At 33.7% G+C, this 19,703-nt stretch overlaps 1 protein-coding gene across 4 annotated transcripts; it reads right to left on the bottom strand.

Annotated features, from left to right (window-relative positions):
• Positions 1-12,463: 12,463 nt before the first annotated feature.
• Positions 12,464-19,132, bottom strand: LOC111366299 (rhomboid-like protein 15). Of its 4 annotated transcripts, none has more exons than XM_022987027.1 (13): positions 18,988-19,132; positions 18,322-18,487; positions 16,729-17,032; positions 16,356-16,388; positions 16,171-16,262; positions 16,002-16,075; positions 14,675-14,769; positions 14,503-14,572; positions 13,485-13,657; positions 13,083-13,134; positions 12,934-12,990; positions 12,778-12,852; positions 12,464-12,697 (listed from the first exon to the last, which is right to left on the bottom strand). In XM_022987027.1, the coding sequence occupies exons 1-13, from the start codon at positions 19,009-19,011 to the stop codon at positions 12,689-12,691; spliced, it is 1,224 nt and encodes a 407-aa protein (XP_022842795.1). In that variant the 5' UTR covers positions 19,012-19,132; the 3' UTR covers positions 12,464-12,688. The 4 variants fall into 4 exon arrangements, with proteins under 4 accessions (XP_022842795.1, XP_022842796.1, XP_022842794.1 ...); XM_022987028.1 differs by having other exon boundaries at positions 12,464-12,694; XM_022987026.1 differs by lacking the exon at positions 12,464-12,697 and having other exon boundaries at positions 12,766-12,852.
• Between the last annotated feature and the right edge of the window lie 571 nt (positions 19,133-19,703).

Raw genomic sequence — 19,703 nt, 5'->3', positions numbered from 1 at the left:
TACTATCATTTTAATTAACAAGTGAAAATCAAACACTTTCCACTTTAAATTTCAAATCAGCTCATTCCTCTTATTTGTTTACTACAACACAGATAAAACTATCTCATCTTACATCTTCTTAAACCTCAAAATCTCGAAAACTTATCGAATGATGAACAAGAAAATATTTTTTTATAATAATCATTTCGAATTGATAAGTATATTTAATTTTTTTTGCATTAAATTAGTATACATTTTTAATCGATAAATCTTATTTTAACATAAACTAATCTGTAAATAAATTTTTAATAGATCTATAATTTTTTTTAAGTACGAACAAGAAAAAAATTCATTTGCATATATGAATTATTTTAGGGCGAAAGTAACAACCGACTGTAAAACAAGATGTTAAAAGTTAGTTCAATCGACTTAATTTTTTTGAATAAATTTCTATTGCCCAGTGGCAGAGCCGAATTTTGGACTATTTTTTTTATGATTAAAAATTATTCCAAAAAAAATTATAATAAAAATAAAACAAATTTAAAAGAAAAAATAAATGAGGGAAAATTAGTCCGACTGTCGACCTAAACCATATGCAGTTGGTATGGACCGAAAACAGTCAACATAGACCAATTGTTTTTAAAAATAAAAAATAAAAAAATGAATGGGCCAACAAGTGGCCCAAATTGTTTTAAAAAATAAAGGGATAATTAGGCCCAATACTCTGAATACTTAAAAGATTAGATCAAGGGAAAATTAGGACCAATACTCTAAAAATTTAAAAGATTAGATTAATACCCTAAATAAAAATTAAACTTTGTATAAACTGTATTATTTACGTCTTTATTAAAATCCCCAAACCTCAACCCTTTTCCTCGCTGCAAAAACCCGCACTTGATTCATGCTCCGAAATAAAAAAACTTTGACTCTGAATTCTACAATAGCCGGAGACAATGACTTGAAGATAAAAATAATTATTGATGAAGAAGCATCTTCGAAGAAGAAGAAAATAATTTTTTCAAAACTTTATAAGGAATTTGATCTTTGACTCTGAATTCTACAATAGCTGGAGACAATGACTTGAAGATAAAAATAATTATTGATGAAGAAGCATCTTCGAAGAAGAAGAAAATAATTTTTTCAAAACTTTATAAGGAATTTGATTGTATATTCCACTTTCAATCATTAAGGAACCAGATTTCTATTTTTGGCACAATGAGACAGATTGATTTCATTGGACATTCATAAGAGGTAGTTTTGGATTGAATGAGCGATGGTAGCAAGGAATTCATGTAACAGACCCCAAGTTTACATAGAACAAGAATTGGGTATTGTTGTATTATGTAATTTGCATATGTTCAATAATTCTCTTGTATGTTGTTTATTCTTAGCTAATTGGTTGGTTAATCTCTTTAATTGCCCTAATATGTCCAAACTCCATGCTTTTGTTATGCTAAATGGAACTCTGTTAAAGGCTTGCACTTTTGGTATTTAAGGTCCAAAAAATCACCTGCAAGTATTTGATCGAAAACTTATTCTTTCAATTGGATAGTTTTGGAGATAGAAATCTTAGCACAAATAGTTTAAATGTGTGATTTATATAGTAGCAAGGAATTCATGTAACAGACCCCAAGTTTACATAGAACAAGAATTGGGTATTGTTGTATTATGTAATTTGCATATGTTCGATAATTCTCTTGTATGTTGTTTATTCTTAGCTAATTGGTTGGTTAATCTCTTTAATTGCCATAATATGTCCAAACTCCATGCTTTTGTTATGCTAAATGGAACTCTGTTAAAGGCTTGCACTTTTGGTATTTAAGGTCCAAAAAATCACCTGCAAGATTTGATCGAAAACTTATTCTTTCAATTGGATAGTTTTGGAGATAGAAATCTTAGCACAAATAGTTTAAATGTGTGATTTATATGCTCCTGATCGAAAACTTATTCTTTTCAGTTGGATAGTTTGGTATTTAAGGTTATCTTGCTGGTTTTGTTGTTTGGCAATATAGAGTGGAAGGTAAGGGGATATGGCGAGTTGTCATGGCTCCTACTTCAAGCCCTTCTCCATCAATAAAGGCAGCAGAGAGTGTAGAAATTCAAGTGCTACTTGTGAGTAGTCTCAAGGTATTAGGGCAATGAGGATGGAAATATTGTTGGAAGAGCTATACAATGTGAGGTGGAGAGATGTTTATAAAAAGCGACTAGCAGATCTTGGTTTTTCAAAATGGTCGATGTGGAGAGAGATGTATAACCTTTTTTTTATTGTTCATCACATTTGTGTCACTTTTTATATTTTGTTACTTTTTTTAGGTTTCTGTCACTTTTTTGGAATTTTTTACTCTTTTTTTAGTGTTCGTCATTTTTTTTGAAATTTTGTCACTTTTTTTAGTGTTTGTCACTTTTTTTTCAATTGCCTTCTTGAAATTTCTATCACTTTCTTTAGCGATAGATATCACTTTTTTAATAAAAATGAGATTGTATTTCATATTTTAATATAAAAGTGACATTAAACTTTTAAAAGTGACATTGTGTCTTCTTTTTAAATTTGTCGCTTTTTTAAATTTCTGTCATTTTTTTTTTAAATTTTGTCACTTTTTTAAATATTGTCACTTTTATTTTTGAATTTGTCACTTTTTAAGTGTTTGTCATTGTCTTCAATCGCTTTCTTAAAATTTCTATTTCTTTTTTATAGTGACAAACATCATTTTTTTAATAAAAATGAGATTGTATGTTATTTTTTAATATAAAAGTAACACTAAACTTTTAAAAGTAACATTGTGTCACTTTTTTTTAAAAAAGTGACAATTTTTATTAAAAAATAAATAAATTAACATTGTGCCACTTCTTTTTATTTTACACGGTATTTTTTACTTCAAAAAAACTTTCATATGATTTTTTAAAAAGCCCCTGATTTTAAGGGTATTTTTGTAAGCTGTCCAAAAATAAATTAATTAATGAGTCAACTGTTAATAGGCCTAGACATTTTAAAAAAATAATAATAATGGGCTTAGTAGTCGGGCCAATTGCTGGGCTGTTTTGGTTGACTGCCAAAACAGTTTGCTTTAGCCCAACTGTGTTGCTAACTGTTCTTTCCAGAAATGGCGAGAAACATTTCTGACGACTAAAGGTCCTTTTTTTTTTTTTTTTACTTAAATCCATCCTAAACCCAATAATTTACCTAAATAATGAAGAATAAACATTATAAATAATAATTTAAATCACAAATTCACAAAACATGTAAAGTAAAAAATCATTCTCTTAATCCTATAAAAAAATTAACCTTGTTGAAGATAATAACCGAATTTTGTGGTTGTTGGCATTGGACAGATTGTGAGGATACCAACTTCGACTGGATCCGACTGTTATAGCTGACCGTGTGAAACTTTTTTTTCCTTCCCTTTTTTCTCTCCCCTCCTTTCTTTGTTGAAGATGAGGGCAATTTTGGCAAATGATACATAAAAATTCTATTTTATTTTTTAACTTTTTTTTTTAAATGGTTAAAGACCATTGTGGAATGTGACGGGGTCAACCGACCATTTCCATGTATTTCCTCCAATTGTAGTCTGGTTTTTAGAGATAGCCAATGATGAAACACTTGTATTTTAGGTTTTTTTATACTAATCAGAGTTGAACGTGCTTTATAGATTATTTTGAAATATTTTATAAGTATTATAAAACTAACACTTGATATCAAATTGTTGAGAGGAAAAAGAAAAAAAAAATTCAAGAGAAGAAAATTGTACCATCAAAACTTAATTTCTATAATTCAATTTTTTATGATGAAATATTACAAATGAGTAACATTTTTATACTATATTTAGTACATAAAAATTAATTGCTTATACATGAATTTAAACATTCATTAAAATTCCTAAATACATGAATATAAATAAATTTATCTATAATAACTCTAATTTAAGAAGATCAAGAATTATCAAGTCAAAATTTACTGAGTGCAGATTAATATGAATATTAATTAATTGAGAATTAATAACATGAAATTCTTATACGGCAATGAAATTGTAGTATTTGTTATATATTGAAAAATAAAAAATAAGGTATTATTGAAACAATTGAATCGTAGTATGATTAAAATAGCCAAAAAAATGATTCTCACTTGATGTGCGATAGAAGACATCTCTATATATATACACACACACATACATATGTATTTTAATTTTGGACAGTCTCCTCTCCTTGTTGTCCAAAAAATGGACTAGGAATCGTAAAAAAGAATATTAAAAATATTTTTTTGAATTGATTGGCCATTTTAATTTGACAAAAATAAAGTTTTGAATAATAAAATTTGAAGAATGTGTGATTAAATTGTTTTGAAAAGTTTTAGATTTACATGCAAGATATTTTATTGTATGAATGTGTAATTGAAAATGAGTATGTAGATAAAAAACTTTGAAATAAATTCCATCAAATAGACCTAATTTCCTTATTTTTCTTTCATTTTTTCAACTATCTAATGTAAATATTTTACCTAATTTCCTTATGTCTATGGCGGACTAGAGCTCTTTTTGAGTCCCTTGTGCGCATCTTCTTTTAGACCGTCATTTTCATGTTTTTCTATGAAAATTAAATGTTTGTTGTCATTTCAATAAGTGATTGAGTAGTGTCAATGAAGAAGTGTTGAAAATTAGTAACGTTAATTCTATTCTACCGAAAGCAATCAATTTATAGAAAGAAAAATAAACACTAAAGAACATATAATATTTTATAAAGGTTGACCTCAATATGAGACTACATCATCTTTTGTCGATACAATGAGTTACTATGATAAAAAAAAAGTTTACAAGAGAAAATTATAAACAATATTCTCTAACGTCTCTTTTTCACTTTTATTATGGTAATACAAAATTATAATGATGGCTTCCTATTCATAAGATAAACTAAGGTAAAACCTGAATTTTACAATGACACAAATTTCTAACTTATCCTTATGAAAATGTTGTCTAGGGGTGCCCACTCCGAGATCCAACCCCAGGGCGACATCACCGTTGAAATCGATCAACTACTAGCTCTCCACAACAACAATAATTAACCTTTATAATCAAACAGCAATCTCGAGTGTAATAACTCATTGATTCAGTTACATCACATACTAGGAACATAAATTCAATATGCCTTGAACTTGTTCAAAGGTATTGAGTGATTCTGCAATGAAAAATTGTGAATCTTAACCTTTACACTCATTTTGGTAGATGTTGAATAAAAAAATAGTGTAAATAAGTAGGTGTAACTATTGAACTCTACAATGATGAACTCAATGAAGCTCGCTATAATCAATTTGAAAAAATCTAAAAATCTGACAAATTAAACTAATCAAACCACAATTTCATGCTTCAAGGACTTATATTTTCCACTCATTGTTCAATACATGAATGAAGGGACCAAAGGTAAGTTACTTCAATTGTAACATCGTAACATATTTGACCTGTTGACTACCCGGCGTGTAGAGATTTCATGAATTCAAACAATATATAATTTTATGTTAATTGTTAAAAATTCACTAATATGTAAAATAAATTTGATTGATACATGAGCCATAAAACTCTAGAATGTGACATTTGGTCTAAGTTCACAGCAAAGATAAATATGATCGATACACATCGAAAAACGACATTAATAAAAAGCATGGTGCTAACCTTTAAACTCGATCTCTTATCATTTCAAATGCACGGGACTAGAGTTGGGCATTGTTGATTCGCTTCGATTATAACGAGAATCGAACTGGACTCGAAATTTTCAAATATTTAGTAAGTGGAATAGTTCGGGTTCGTTCTATTCGGTTCGGTTCGGTTCAGTTCGGTTCCATTTCATTTGGTTCCTAAGTTCTGTACTATAATTAATTTTTTTAATATTTACAAAGTTACATTAATTCAACTAATGACGTGTTCAATCTTAACTCTTAGAAAATAACGTAGTTCAATTATATGTGTCTTTTGCGTCTCTTTTTGCCGAGACCTTCATAATTTAATTGCTAAAATTACAAAAGAAGAAGATAGCGAGTTTACTATAATTAAGAGATGCTCTGTCGAGTTTCATGTCGATTTCTCCAAAACGATAGAAACAACACTACAATAAAATAACAAATTTGGGTAAAATTTATTTCAATTTGATTAAGTTGTGCTGGAACTGAAAATTAGAATAAGAAAATCATATTTTTAAGTTTGAGTTAAATTAACTAGTTAGCAAATTTATTTATAAAAAAATAAAATAATTTGACTTATTTACGGAGATTTCGATTTTTCGGTTCTTTATCTAAAACCGAGAATTGAACCGAATCGGTTGGTTCTCGATTCAAATTTCCATTTCGATATTTAATTTAAGAAGAATCGCTCTGTTCGATTCAATTCGTTTGTGTTCGGTTCGAAAGTTTTGCCCATCTCTAAACAGGACCAAACATTACATGTGCACCATAATTATAGTCCAAGTGAGATATTCTTATGATCTAACAAAATATTTTCGTTGACTGACCACAACGTTTAACAAAAGCCCACAAAAGGCCGTAAATAATTTTGTGAGCAAAGCCACCAAATTAAGTTTTAAGCAAAATGTAATAGAGAGAACGAACGAATCCACTTTCTTAGAGCAATCGAATATGTAACTATCTTGTGCACATTAGTGAAGACTTCAAAAATGCATTTTTGCAACCATTTCTAGGATTCTTTCAATGACATCACATTTTGCGTGATAAGCAACATAGTGACCAACACATCCACAACAATGCACTTTAGTGCTTATTTAATAAAAATTTGCTAAATTTTTTTAACTTTAATTTAATCATATATTTTATGGGATTCATATTTTATCATTTTTTTTAAATCACATTTTCATCAATTTTTATCGTATTTGCTAAAATTTTTATCTTTGTCAAACAATTCCTAAATAGGTCAATTTATTAATATATCTACTCATATATCCAATATAACAAGTTCACTGGCCTTGGGTAATGGTTTGGAGTTGTCTTTTTAACAGAGCAATCCGAGACCTAGAAGTGGATGAAAATCGAGTTTGAAGAGCATCCCACACTTGTTTTGAGGTCTTCATGCCACAAACACAGTGAAGACTAGCTTCTCTGCGATCGAAGCGAGCAACCAACTTAGGACACAAGTGTCTTTCTTTGACCACACTGAGTAAGATGGATAAAGGGATCCATCTGGCCCCCAGGGCACATCTCCAAGTGGTAAAAGGGGAGGGTGGAGAAATCTAACTTTGATTGAGGCTGCCGCGTCAAGGATTCGAATATTGAAATATGGATTTGGCTCTTGGGTAAGTGCAAGTGTACAAGTAGCCTTCCACCCTGTACCCTTGGAGGCATAACCTGCGATTTACCTCCCTCACGATACTCCAAGACAGGGGCGGTGGGGGACCCTTAAGGTTGGGGTTTAACCTTTTTTATAAAGGGATCCATCTGAGAGAGTTTTTGGTGGAGGATTTACCTCTCCATCCACAACATCAGCAAGATCATGGCTCTTCAAAAAGATCATGAATTGGAAGCTCCAAGGCAGGTAGTTGGGGTCGACCAATTTTTGAGATATAGGTTGGAAATTTGCTCAGATAGTAGGTTGAGGGAGGGAGGTGGTGGTGTCAGTGGATTAGCAGGGCTAGGGGCCATTTGTATGGAGAATTTTGTGTAATGCAGAAGCGTATTAGCAAGATTAGGGTTTAGGGGCCCAATCAAAGCTCCTAACCAAAGACAAATTGCTCTACTTGGACATCGATCGCAAGTGTATCTTTTGTGGATGTTTTGAAGAGACTTGTGAGCATCTTTTCTTCAAGTGCTCTTTCACATCCTCATTATGGGGGAGTATTAGGAGATGGCTTGACATCACAAGATCAATGACGACACTTGCTATGGCTCTTAAATGGTTGAAAAAGGAGGCTCGGGGGACTTCGTGGCTGAGCAAGGCGAAGAGAGTTGCTCTTGCTACCACAGTGTACTATATTTTGCTGACGAGAAATAGGAAATTATTTGAAGACCTCTCATATGACTTGGATTCCATTGTGAGAAGGATCAAGACCCACGTATACAAAGTCATGTTTACTTTGTATCCGGATGTCTTGATTCTTTATGAATCCTTGGCCATGGAGCTTTGATTTCTTTTGTATTAGCTTTCTACTGTCTTTGCCCGGGTATGCCCGAAGTAGTTGTTTATGTTTATGGACATTGATTCGCCCGAGTATGCCCGGTGTACTTGTATTTGATTATGGACATTGTCTCGCCCGGGTATGTCCGGTGTATTTGTACATGGTACATTTTTTATCTATATATTTACATTTACCGATCAATAAAAAAAAAGATTAGGCTTTTGCCCCTTTTTAAGGCTCCGATACTAAGAAAGAACACAAACTGAGTACATAACTTATGAAACCGTTTTTGAATCAATAAGGGGCTGTTCTCTTCGTGTTTAAGTTTTGAATTTGTTTTGAGTTTTAAGTGTCCATTTTGAAATTGTTGAAAACGTGTTCTTTTTGTCATTCTAAAAAAATATTCTTAAAACATCAAAATGAAAAACGTGTTTACTTGTAAATTTTGAGAATCACCATTGCCAACCAAAACACCACCACAACACCACTGCCATCGCAACAACCACAACCAATCACCCCCGCCAACACAATCACCACGGCCAACACAATCAACACAACCAATCCACTGCCAATCGGAATCGCCACTACCAGTCACCACACCACACCAGCACTACTCATTGTCACCACACAGCACCAGATCAAAAAAATAAAAAACCCCCAAACCAACAGATTGAAAAGAGAAATGGGTCACTATGAACGGGTCGAAAAACCCCAAATCAGCAGATTGAAAAAGCAAAACAATCAAAACCATAATCGACCGTCGGTACCAAAACCATCAACACCACTGCCAAAATCACCATCGTCGCCCGCCAGTACCACCATCAACTAAATCCAAAATCGCCACCACCAAAACTAGAGACGCTGAGTTCACAGTAATCGAAGAAGCAAAAAAACCCCCAAAACGCCAGTCAAAGAGAGAGAAGATTGAGATGGGCCCAAGCCACAGGTCGCGACACTCAGAATATGGAGATGCCGGCATCGACAAGAGAGAACGAAGAGACGCCGGAAGGAATGAGAAGGAAGAATGAAGACGGGCAGACAGGCTTCAATTTTTTCTCTCTCTCTCTTGTTTTCGTGTTTTGAACGTTTTGTGGGTTTTCTGAAGAAAACAACCAAAACGGGGATTTTGCCATTTTCTGTTTTCTTCACAATTTTTTTTTCGAAAATTCGTTTTGGAAAATGGGAAAGAGAACGCGTTTTCACAATTTTGAAAAATCAAAAATTGAAAACGATCGGAAAACGACAAAGAGAACAGACCCTAAGCATTTCTTGTTGATTTCTTTGTATTATATGTAACACACACAGCTTTTACCTGTAAAAAAACTCCAGAGAGATTGAAGGAATACAAAAGGGTAACATTTATCAAACATTTGAATTAACTAAAACTGATCAGGAAAATCTGCAAAAGAATCAGTTGTCGTTGCATTATTGGTTAAAGGATCTGATTTGCTCGATTTCCTCAACTAATTGTTGACTAAATGAGTAGATATCCTAACAATCTTTATGGTCTTTGCATGAATAGTCATTGTGATCAAGACTCGGCCTTTCGCTAAACCCATTCATCCAAAGCCTATCGACGAAACAATAGGTTTGGCGGTGCCTTTGTGCCACATAAGCAAGTCGCTTCAAATAGTGATGATCCCATCAAGGGATAAATAGCCAAGTGTATATATATATATATATATATATATATATATGTATATATGTTTATATGTTCATAGGATGATCCAGAAACATATAGAAAATATAGTGTACCAATACTATTTAAAATTTGTGCCAATTAATTTATGTGTAGAGAGAGGCAAAAACCTAACCAGGTGTTACAGAGAAGACACAATCGGGGAATGGCTATATCACATGGTACAGTAGTGAGTTGGTACGTTGCAACACCCAATGGTTGCTCGAAGAACTTGTAAAGAACCCATTCCAATGCATAGAATCTCTCCTCGCTATTGTTAATAACCACCAATATCTCCGTCTTGTCCACGGCTTCTGTCGTCATTGACAATTGCTCCCCTCAGCTGCCAGGCCTACACTTGGCTTCATGGTGGTGGTCTACATAGCCTTGCTTCATTATGTCACCTTTCCTATTCGAACGATGGTGTTATACGACGGTAATTGACACACTGCATTCCAAATCACTCTAATCGATCCACAATATGATGTGCATCGTTGATACATGCCAACTAGACATCGAACCTACCACCAAGAATAACTTTGACCTGCTATGATTATAATAATTTTTTTGAAAAATTGATTGAGTACCTCTTGTAAGATCGACAAAAGCAACCTAAAATGCAAAATTTTTTCCAACACACACACAATGTAAACCGGGATCACCTATCCCTCAAAGTACATACTAATCAAAATAAATTACAGACAGTTCGATCTTCAAAGTTTTATCCAACATGATAAGCATGTACTAAAAAATACAAAGACAGACTATGATCTAACAAAATAAGTCATGCAACTTCTGATGTCACATGGCTTGACTCTATTGTTAATGTTGCCTACAAGTGGCTCGAGGCCTATCACGGATGACGGAACTACGAGGCCTTGAGCAATGTTATCTTATGCAAACATGCCTTGAACCTCTAGTTTCTTATCTTCCTTTTCGCCAATCATCACATGACTTTCCCAACTTAGAATATCATTTTAAAACCTCGATGACTCAACAGTTATGTATTTGAACAATTTCCAACACTGTTTGCACTTCTTAGCAAATACGGGGAAAAAAAATCATTTCAAGAGTGATGTGACATTTAGTAGTTTTTGCTATGTGCTCTTCTTATTTAGTAAGAATAATTAAGCTAGTAGTTGGCTCCGTATCTCAAAATTAAGGAGCCAAATAGCAAATCTTAAAATTTGCAGTTGAGAAAGAAAAAATTTCTCAGCGGCCATTGTTTAAATTTGTAACATCAGTTAGTTTCTTACATAATAATATTTAAAAACAAAAAAAAGAGTGCATTAATTGGAAAACAACTTTTATCACCAACAAAAAAAGATTGAAAAAAACCAGCATCGAATGAATAGTGAAAGCCCATATCGGCTTTCAATCATTAAGGGTGCGTTCCCTTTGCCCTTTTTGAGCCATTTTCCATTTTTAGTCTTCGAAAACGTCGAAAACGAGTTTGGTTTCACATTTTCAAAAACACATTTTTGAAAACAAAAAAAAATTACTGAAGAAAACGAAAAACGTGAAAATCACATTTTGGGTGTTTTCTTCACAAAAGGGGAAAATTGTGGAAAACGGACACTCTTCTGGCTGAACAAATTTCCCGGCTTCCTCTCCCGAGCCTCCTCAACTGCCGAAATCACCACCTTCCGACAACGAAACCACCTGTTTCAACCACTAGAAGCCTTGCGTCATTCCCCTCTACAATATCCAACCAACCATCAGCCACAAAATCAATCGGAGGCAATAGAAAATCCAACCAAAAACACAAATGTCACACACACTTTTCTGCTGGAAAACTCCCATTCCGGCGACGCCCACGATCGCGCACCACCAACAGTCGATTGCCCTCATCCGGGCGAACAATATCATGTCCTAACATCAACCAATAATATACCAATTCGTTGAGATGTGAATCTACTCAAATACAGTAGTAGCGAGAACGAAGCAACGATACCGATTCATGTTTCTGGCCAATTTGAATCAGTCGATTGGCATCGGTCAAGGGTGAATCATGTCCCTACAATCATGAGTAACACTTCAATTTCATCAATTCATTCAGAAATCATCGTCGGAATGGGAGTTTTCGACCTCGCGACTTGTTGATTTTGAGCAGAAATTCCGGCCTGATCGACCGGAGTTAGGGCCAACTGTTGGGTTGGATTTATAGACGGCATTGCAGGCTTTAAGGTGGTACTATGATCCAGTGACCATGGTGGCCGGAAAGTGGGAGATAATGCTCCATAGGTGGCAGTATTGAGAGAGAGTGTGTGAAAATGTTTTCTAAATTTTGTAAACAAAACACATTTTCTAATTTTTTGTTTTGAGAAATAGTTTTTCAAAATGACAAACCAAACGTATTTTCAACAATTTGAAAACAAACACTCAAAACACAAAATTCAAAATGAAATTGAAAACAGAAAATAGAAAACAGAAACGCAAAGCGAACGCCCCCTAATTCTTTCCATAAATACCAATATTCAAATTGGAAATCATAAAAAATCTAGTAATTTGAATCATAAGATAAGAGTGTTAACATGTACCAAGTTGATTGTTTTTCTTTTCTCATATTTTCTCTTTCTTAATTTCTTCCATTAAAAAATCATTTTTGTTTACTTATTTTGCCACTGCTCCATGTGGATTCACTAAAAAAAGACCGTTTTCCTTCAAAATTGAAGGCCATGCTAGATTCTCATTCTCACTGCAGATGTGTACATAGACCTTGTATATTTTCTGCTTTTCCTTATCCAAGAGATGTATAGCACAATTCAGTCCTCAACAATAAGGGCAAGGTAAGCAACAGAAATCTTGTTCTTATGGAGTGACTACCACAATATATGCAACACCAGGAGCAAGAACATTATGCAGTTTATACAAAATTTTCACTTGCGGGTTCTGTATGTGATGGTGGAAAGCACTCCTGGCCATCAGCTATCCCTGCTAATAATCAGATATTGCAAGTAATTATTGAGAACTGACATTTCAGCACATACTGGTAAGTTGGTAGCTCAGACGAATACCTGTTGGCTCATAAGAATTTCGACTGCAACATTTGTATCTCCATCAGCCGCTGCCATTGCTATTTCAACCTGTGTCTGAAAAACATCAAGACGCTCTCTCTTAATATTCATCCAACTCCATAATATCTGCTAATCTCAATCAGATGATATTTTTACCCTTTCAAAACCCATTGCAACCAGTTTCTTAATTTCTTCTTCAGATGCAACAGAACCCTACATTTATCAACAACTAAATAAATGTTTAGGGATCAAAAAACATCACGGGGTAATAGGTAAAAGGAGGAATTTTTATCGGATAACTGAACCTGATTGCTTGTCAATCTGGTATGTGTCTCTGTACTATTTGCTGCTGGAGGCCTGACAAAACAGAAATAGAGTTGCACAAAACCTTGGAAAGGGAATGATGATTGGGCCAACACATACTGAGATCTAAATAGAATTCAACTATGATGTTCATTTGTAATATTGCAATAGTAGCAGGCTATATAAATGAGAATTATTACGCAATATGCAGATGCACTTTTTGCATAAAATGAAAACAAATTCAAACAACAAAAATTCATCAAAGCTCTAGAATTGAAAAATTGCATTACCCTATTCTCCATTAATTTAATGATTTCCAATAGCCAAATATCAAATCATGTAACTTAAAGGAGCTTTCAAGAGCTCATTTAGTTGATTAACATGCATAATGAACTTTATAATACCTTCCGTCTGATATCTGCAGTCTAGCTGGATGTGATGGGTGGTCAAGGCTGTTTCTGTCATCCAGAAGTCTAGTTTGTAAGGTAGAATCAGGATTTGGAGTAGGAGCTGCTTGACTTAGACCAGAACCAAGTGTCCTTCCTCTCCCTGGGAACCTGTCACTGTCTTCTGTTGCCTGCATCTCATAAATCATACATTAGCGAACATTATTTTCCTGCATTTATTCTATTAGCTACAAAATATAGCTCACTTTACTGGTAAATAATTTCTTCACTTCAAAGTACCAACCATTAAAAGCATCATGTGACTTCACTAAAATTATTGTTGCATGTTGATGATTGCTGTCTACAGAATCTTATGAAATACTAAATATGACAAGAGTGCCACCCATGTACTAATATTGAATTCGTATACAAAAACTTCTATCAAGTTAATCACCCTAGAGAATTAGCTAAAGTATAAAAATACAGTCATATAACCAGGAAAAAAAAACCCTTCACATTTTATTGGCGCTAAGCATTCAAAATTATTATGGTTTCTGTTGTAATTATATTCTCCATTCAATTGTATTCACTATTCTCAAGTCTATTCAATTAGGAGAATGCAGTATAACTCTTAACAATATCTCATACAAATCCCCATTGTAAATAGGGCTAGCAAGCTCATTTTACTCCCATCAAGTTGTAGACCACTATTAAGAGCAATATAAAGTGTGTTTCAAACATTCATCTTTCTTTACTTATAACCTTTCTAGTTTATTTCCACACTTGCATCGTGATACCTTTGGGTTCTCAAGATGATCAAACTTTCGTAGTTACTGCTAACCAAGCTACAGTTTCGATTAGGTAACTTAACTAGACCATGAGGAGCAGTTTTGAGGGACCCAATTGCCGCACATTTACTTGGACAGTCTGGTGTGTGAGACCCAGCTCCATTGCCAATCCACAAAAACATGTACACAAAGCAACTTCTAGAAACACACCATTCAACGTCGATAAAACGAGACGTCCAAAGTCATACCTGAGAATTACTTTCTCTTTGTGGCATCCACGAAGACAGATTCCTCCATACATTTCCAGAAAGTAATCCACTTTTCACAGTTCATAAATATCGTATTAAAATCAGTGTCAGAGATCCAAACAAACGGCAACAGATTCACATTAATGAAAAAGTAAAACCAGGCAAGATCTACCTTGATGTTGTATTTTGACCCAAATGTGTGGGGATGTAGCCTGTAGTATTACCGCCAGTGCACATAATAAATTTAGGTCTCCTCACACAACTCGACTGCAAGGAAAACCCAAAAAAATAAAATAATAAAAATAATAAAAATAATAAATAAATAATAAAAAAAATTAAGCAAAGGAAACAAACAATTGAGACGTGTCATGCAGGGACGTTACCAAAATATAAATTTCAGGAAAAAACTGGCATAGCTGAAATGGACAATAACCAGTGCTTTATGCATTTATTTAATATCACTTTCTTCCCTTTTACTAATTTCAACACAATCTGCTGAAGCAACAATTTTGGATCTATCATTTCTTGATAAGACGAAAAAGAGAGGAGAGGATACAAAGCCATCATGCATCAACTCTAAAAGGTAGAAAGACTCTTATTTAGAAAAAAAAACATATTTTAAGGTTTAAAAATAGCTTTACAAAAACATAATTATGAAACAGGCACAATAAGCAGCAAGTGAAACCGAACTCTCTGACAGAAAAGGTGCTTATAGTGTGTTCAAGACACAACAAGAAGAAATTCCACAATGGGGTCCATTACTGGGATTGGTAACTGTCAACATTTCCCTCATCCGCCTTCAGTTTTAATGAGAATTGAAAATAGAAAGAAAATTTCTTTGGGTAATTTACTACCACATTCTCTTGCAATCCATAAAACCATCCTAATTCTAATGTTCGGCAATCGGAATCCTCTTTGGTCCTTGAATTCTAATAGAATGATGATGGGATTTCGCAAAGGGACTGCAATACATAAAATTTCTCATTAAACCTTTCAGCAGCATCTGAAGTGCTCAAACACAAAAGTATTTCTTCTTTTACCTTTTTCCTTAAGAACTGGGTCTCGGGAGTAGCACTATCTGTAAAGCTGTGAGACTTCATTTTTATCTAAATCTTTCTGCCAGCATTCCAAGTGCTCAAATAACTAAAGTAACTTCTTCTGACTGTATACTACCGCCAATTTATGGTTGACAATACTGATCATGTAATCCTACCTTTCCCATGATTTCACAAGAGCTTAACGAGAGGAATTATTAAAAAAAACCTCACTGCCTCAGAAAAAAATTGAAGGTAAGATATTTATCATAAGAGTAGAGAGATGCGACTTCCAAATACTGATCAATCATATAGCTTAAGAACAGGAAATTATATGAAATAGTTCAAAAACAAAAACACTATGTCAAGCCAGCACATCATGTCAGCATATTGACGCTACTATTAACTGAAAGTAAGACATTACTAAGTAGTACATCCTATAGCTAATATTCGAAGGGCACTTACCATCCAAGAGAAGGATTCAATGCTGGAATAGAAGGATGTTCCAGGAATTAGAAATTTAAAAAGCCCCCAAGTATCTGTTGCCAGAAGGAAAACACTATTAATATGGTAGAGAGGAAAAGCCATCAAGAGACAGGTAATAATATGACTATAAAAGAATTCGATCACATACATGCAAACCCAGACAAAATGCCGCATAGGTGTCCAAGTAGTGAAACGTTTGGCATAAGAAGTTGAAACACCACTAACAAGATCCAAGGATACCTGAAGTTAATATAAGAAAAATGTCACACAGAAATCTACGGAAAGCACTTTATGAAAGCTCAAGTAAAACATTTAGGAAATGACTTCACTCACCATTTTGTGGCCACATGAAAAAGTCCAAAGACACTGCAGAAAAGGAAGAAATCAACAGTAGTATGCAGATTAGCTGAAGAATAACTTAAATAGATTATATGAAGTCCATCAACTGAAATGGATAATTGATTGTGAAATATAACAAAATTTTGGGTGATATAATTTAAGTTTCATAGTAGAATGAAGGAAAGATGCGATGGACAACAGTACTGCAAATTGCAAAAAGGATTTATGGAAACAACTCTAAATCTATTGGGTATGAGGACTAATTTCTTGTTTGTTGTTGCTTATAGTAGAATGTGGGGAATAATAGAGATGAAACTATAGTGTACAAAGAATATTAATATTAAGAGTAGCAATAATCAAGACAAACCTACGAGATTGGACTCCACTGAGGCCTGTCTCTATCACAATCATTGAAAATAGTACCCCTGAGAAACCAATTGCGCACTCATTCATGAGATTCTCGTAAGGGTGAAACGGATTATAAGCTACCAACAATGCTACGAAAAGATGAAGTATAGCATTGCTTGTGGCCAGTAGAATAATTATGTACAGCAAGCGAATGGATCCCATAACTCTCTCCAGTTCAGAGCCCAGAGGAACCAAAGCCAACATGTTGAACATAACATGTAGTAGAGAACCATGAAACAGAATGGCCGTGTAAATCCTGTAAACTGCATACAACATGAAAAAGAAAGAAAAGATAAAAAATTCGATGTTACTGATGATGATATCATTATAAATCTCCCTTTGAACAAGAGATATATATGCACAAATAAGACAAATGCTCCAAGGCTGAGTCTGAAAAGATAGTGAGGTCGTCCTTCGTCTACTAGGAGTACAAGTTATAGCAATGAATCTTTTATTCTCGACACAAATTCAATCATTTTTGCATAAAATATTTCATACAACATACGTCATTAGCCAATAATATTTATCCATTGAAAAAAAGCAGAAAATGTAACTGCAAAAATTTTCTTTTCCATAAAAATAAGAATATTTTGAAAAATTGAAAATGCAGAAATGAGAAAGATATCAGAATGAAATTTCAAAAAGAAAAAGCTATAAATGTGAGTCTACAGCAGGATTGCTGCAGTCAGGTCATATGGATTGTTAACAAAGGATAATATCAATCCAACATTTGTAGGTGCAATTAAATTCTTTATTAGAAAACCATTAACCTTAGCATACAGGCGTATAAACCTGGAGCAGGCAGACCAAGCACGAGAATCCCGGCCCAAGCTTTTACTGTCGCCTATTTGTTTCTATCATTTTCAGGTGGTTAAGATCTTTTGTACCTTTATTGAAATAATATAAGTCATAGGACAAACTGGAAAGACTTTACCGTCCACTATTAGATTTATCATATCCGTAATTACAAGAAATTAAGCCGGGATCTCTTTAAATCCAATTTTTGCACACTAAATGTCCCAATCACTTACCTTGGCTTACTATGTATAATACATTTGATTTATACAGCAAGGGAATTTTAATCAGGGGTGGATCTTTAGGTTTTTCAATAATGCAGAAACTGCACCTTTTGAAATATAAGAAAAATGATGTCTGTATCCCTATATTATAGCCAGAAATGAACATTGTTTTCCCAACTCCTCATAGTGCATAAGGCTATCCGACAACCAATAGCCACATATCATGATCCAGTGGTCCCAAACATACAGCATTGGCCACCTTTATATGTTCAAGTTGTTTCCTAAATATTGCACAATAGAATAGTTAAACATCAATTACAAATTGCAGACTGCACTTACAGAAATACATATGGAAACAAGCAATAACATGCCAAACACCAGGAAAATACATAAAACTGAATATTTATTCAAGTGGGTGAGAAAAATATATTGGTGGCTGAATGTATGCAGCAGTCACATTAGAAGAGTGAAGAAATGAAATTTCTTAGCTAATTGTATTGCATTTGTGTCATGATAAGGAAAAACTAGATTACCTTGAAAGCGTGAAATAACATCAGAGGGTAAGAAGCACACTTCGGCAAAGGAGTCATATCCAACCAAAAGACAAACAAAGTAAATAACACCACAAAAAATCACCATTGCCGATGTGAGAAAAGGAATGCCTTCCCACCATTGATTCACCCTAGTCGACAGCCCCGCCTGTACAAGCAGTTCAACAGTTCAAATTCACAGTCAAACCCATGACGTTTGGTATGAAAGGCATAATGAACACATAATTGAACGCATTAGGTCTAGTGGCACCTACTTTACTAAAATTCTGCTATAACAATGATCTGAAGGGGAAGAAATTAAGAAAATGCAAACTATTTTCTAAAGACTGAAACAGAATCCATAAGTACAAGATAAATGTCTAGCTATAAAAGTGTCAGATTGAAATCATACTAAATCCTCATACTTCTAATTATCATGTAAAAAGGCAAAAGACTTCGTCAATGTCGCGCGAATTTTAGCCGAACAGTAAAATTTTAAAAATATGCCTCGTCATTTTCCATAACTAGCTGGAAGTTCCTGAATAGATCACATGACTACGAGTGATCCATCTAGGGTTTGAACTCGCATAAACCCAGGAAATTCCGAAATCCTGGTGTGGACATTTGGATAATTGCATATAATACATTTGAGTACAGAAAATTTGGCACCTCCGAAACAATGTTTGATCTCATATTGCTGCGAAATCTTCGAGATTTCTCCCTTCGGAAGTTTCTCCAACTTTGATTTGGGAACCCAGTGGTGACGCTAATTCTTTCATAAATTTCGTTCCGGGTCGGACAATTTGGGTCTAAAGTTTGGAAATGGATAGTAAGGGCTTGGTCAACCATTCAATTTCCATTTTGACATTTGAACAATAGAATATTTTCTTCGGACAAACATGCCCTTAAGTATATTATACAAAATATTGATTTGTTTAAAAGGCATACTGCCTTTTTAATTAACAAGTGAAAATTAAATACTTCCCACTTAAAACTTTAAAATCAAATAACTGTTCTTATATATTTATTATAACACAGATAAAGTTTCTCTCATCTCTTATCTATTCCAACCTCCAAAGAAATTTATCGAAAGTTAAATTTTTTTTTTTATATCAATCAATTCGAATCGGTAAATATATTTAAGTATATTTAATTTCGTTTTTGTTAGATTAATATACTTTTTAATCAATAAATCTTATTTCGACATAAATTAGCATTTAAATAATTTTTTTAACATATCTATAATTTTTCTAAGCATGAACAAGAAAAAATTCATCTTCTTAATTGATTGACCATAATAGCTGACGATAACCGCGATAACAGGCAGCTGATTACCGTCGTAACGGCCAGCTGGGCCGACCTGGATTGTTAATAGTCGGTGTAAA

Source organism: Olea europaea, chromosome 17, assembly GCF_002742605.1.
Source record: "Olea europaea var. sylvestris chromosome 17, O_europaea_v1, whole genome shotgun sequence".
In the NCBI taxonomy this organism is placed as follows: domain Eukaryota; kingdom Viridiplantae; phylum Streptophyta; class Magnoliopsida; order Lamiales; family Oleaceae; genus Olea; species Olea europaea.
Note: the sequence above shows the minus strand (reverse complement) of the source record. Positions and strands in the feature narration are given on the sequence as shown.

Excerpts from the sequence above, each read along its gene's own strand:
- LOC111366299 (XM_022987026.1), bottom strand. The coding sequence starts at position 19,011 with ATGAGATCAAACATTGTTTCGGAG. Across the intron at positions 16,389-16,728 it reads AGTGGAGTCCAATCTCGTAG|TGTCTTTGGACTTTTTCATG; the intron begins GTTTGTCTTGAT and ends CCTTTTCTGCAG. Across the intron at positions 14,770-16,001 it reads TTGAATCCTTCTCTTGGATG|TCGAGTTGTGTGAGGAGACC; the intron begins GTAAGTGCCCTT and ends TTTTCCTTGCAG.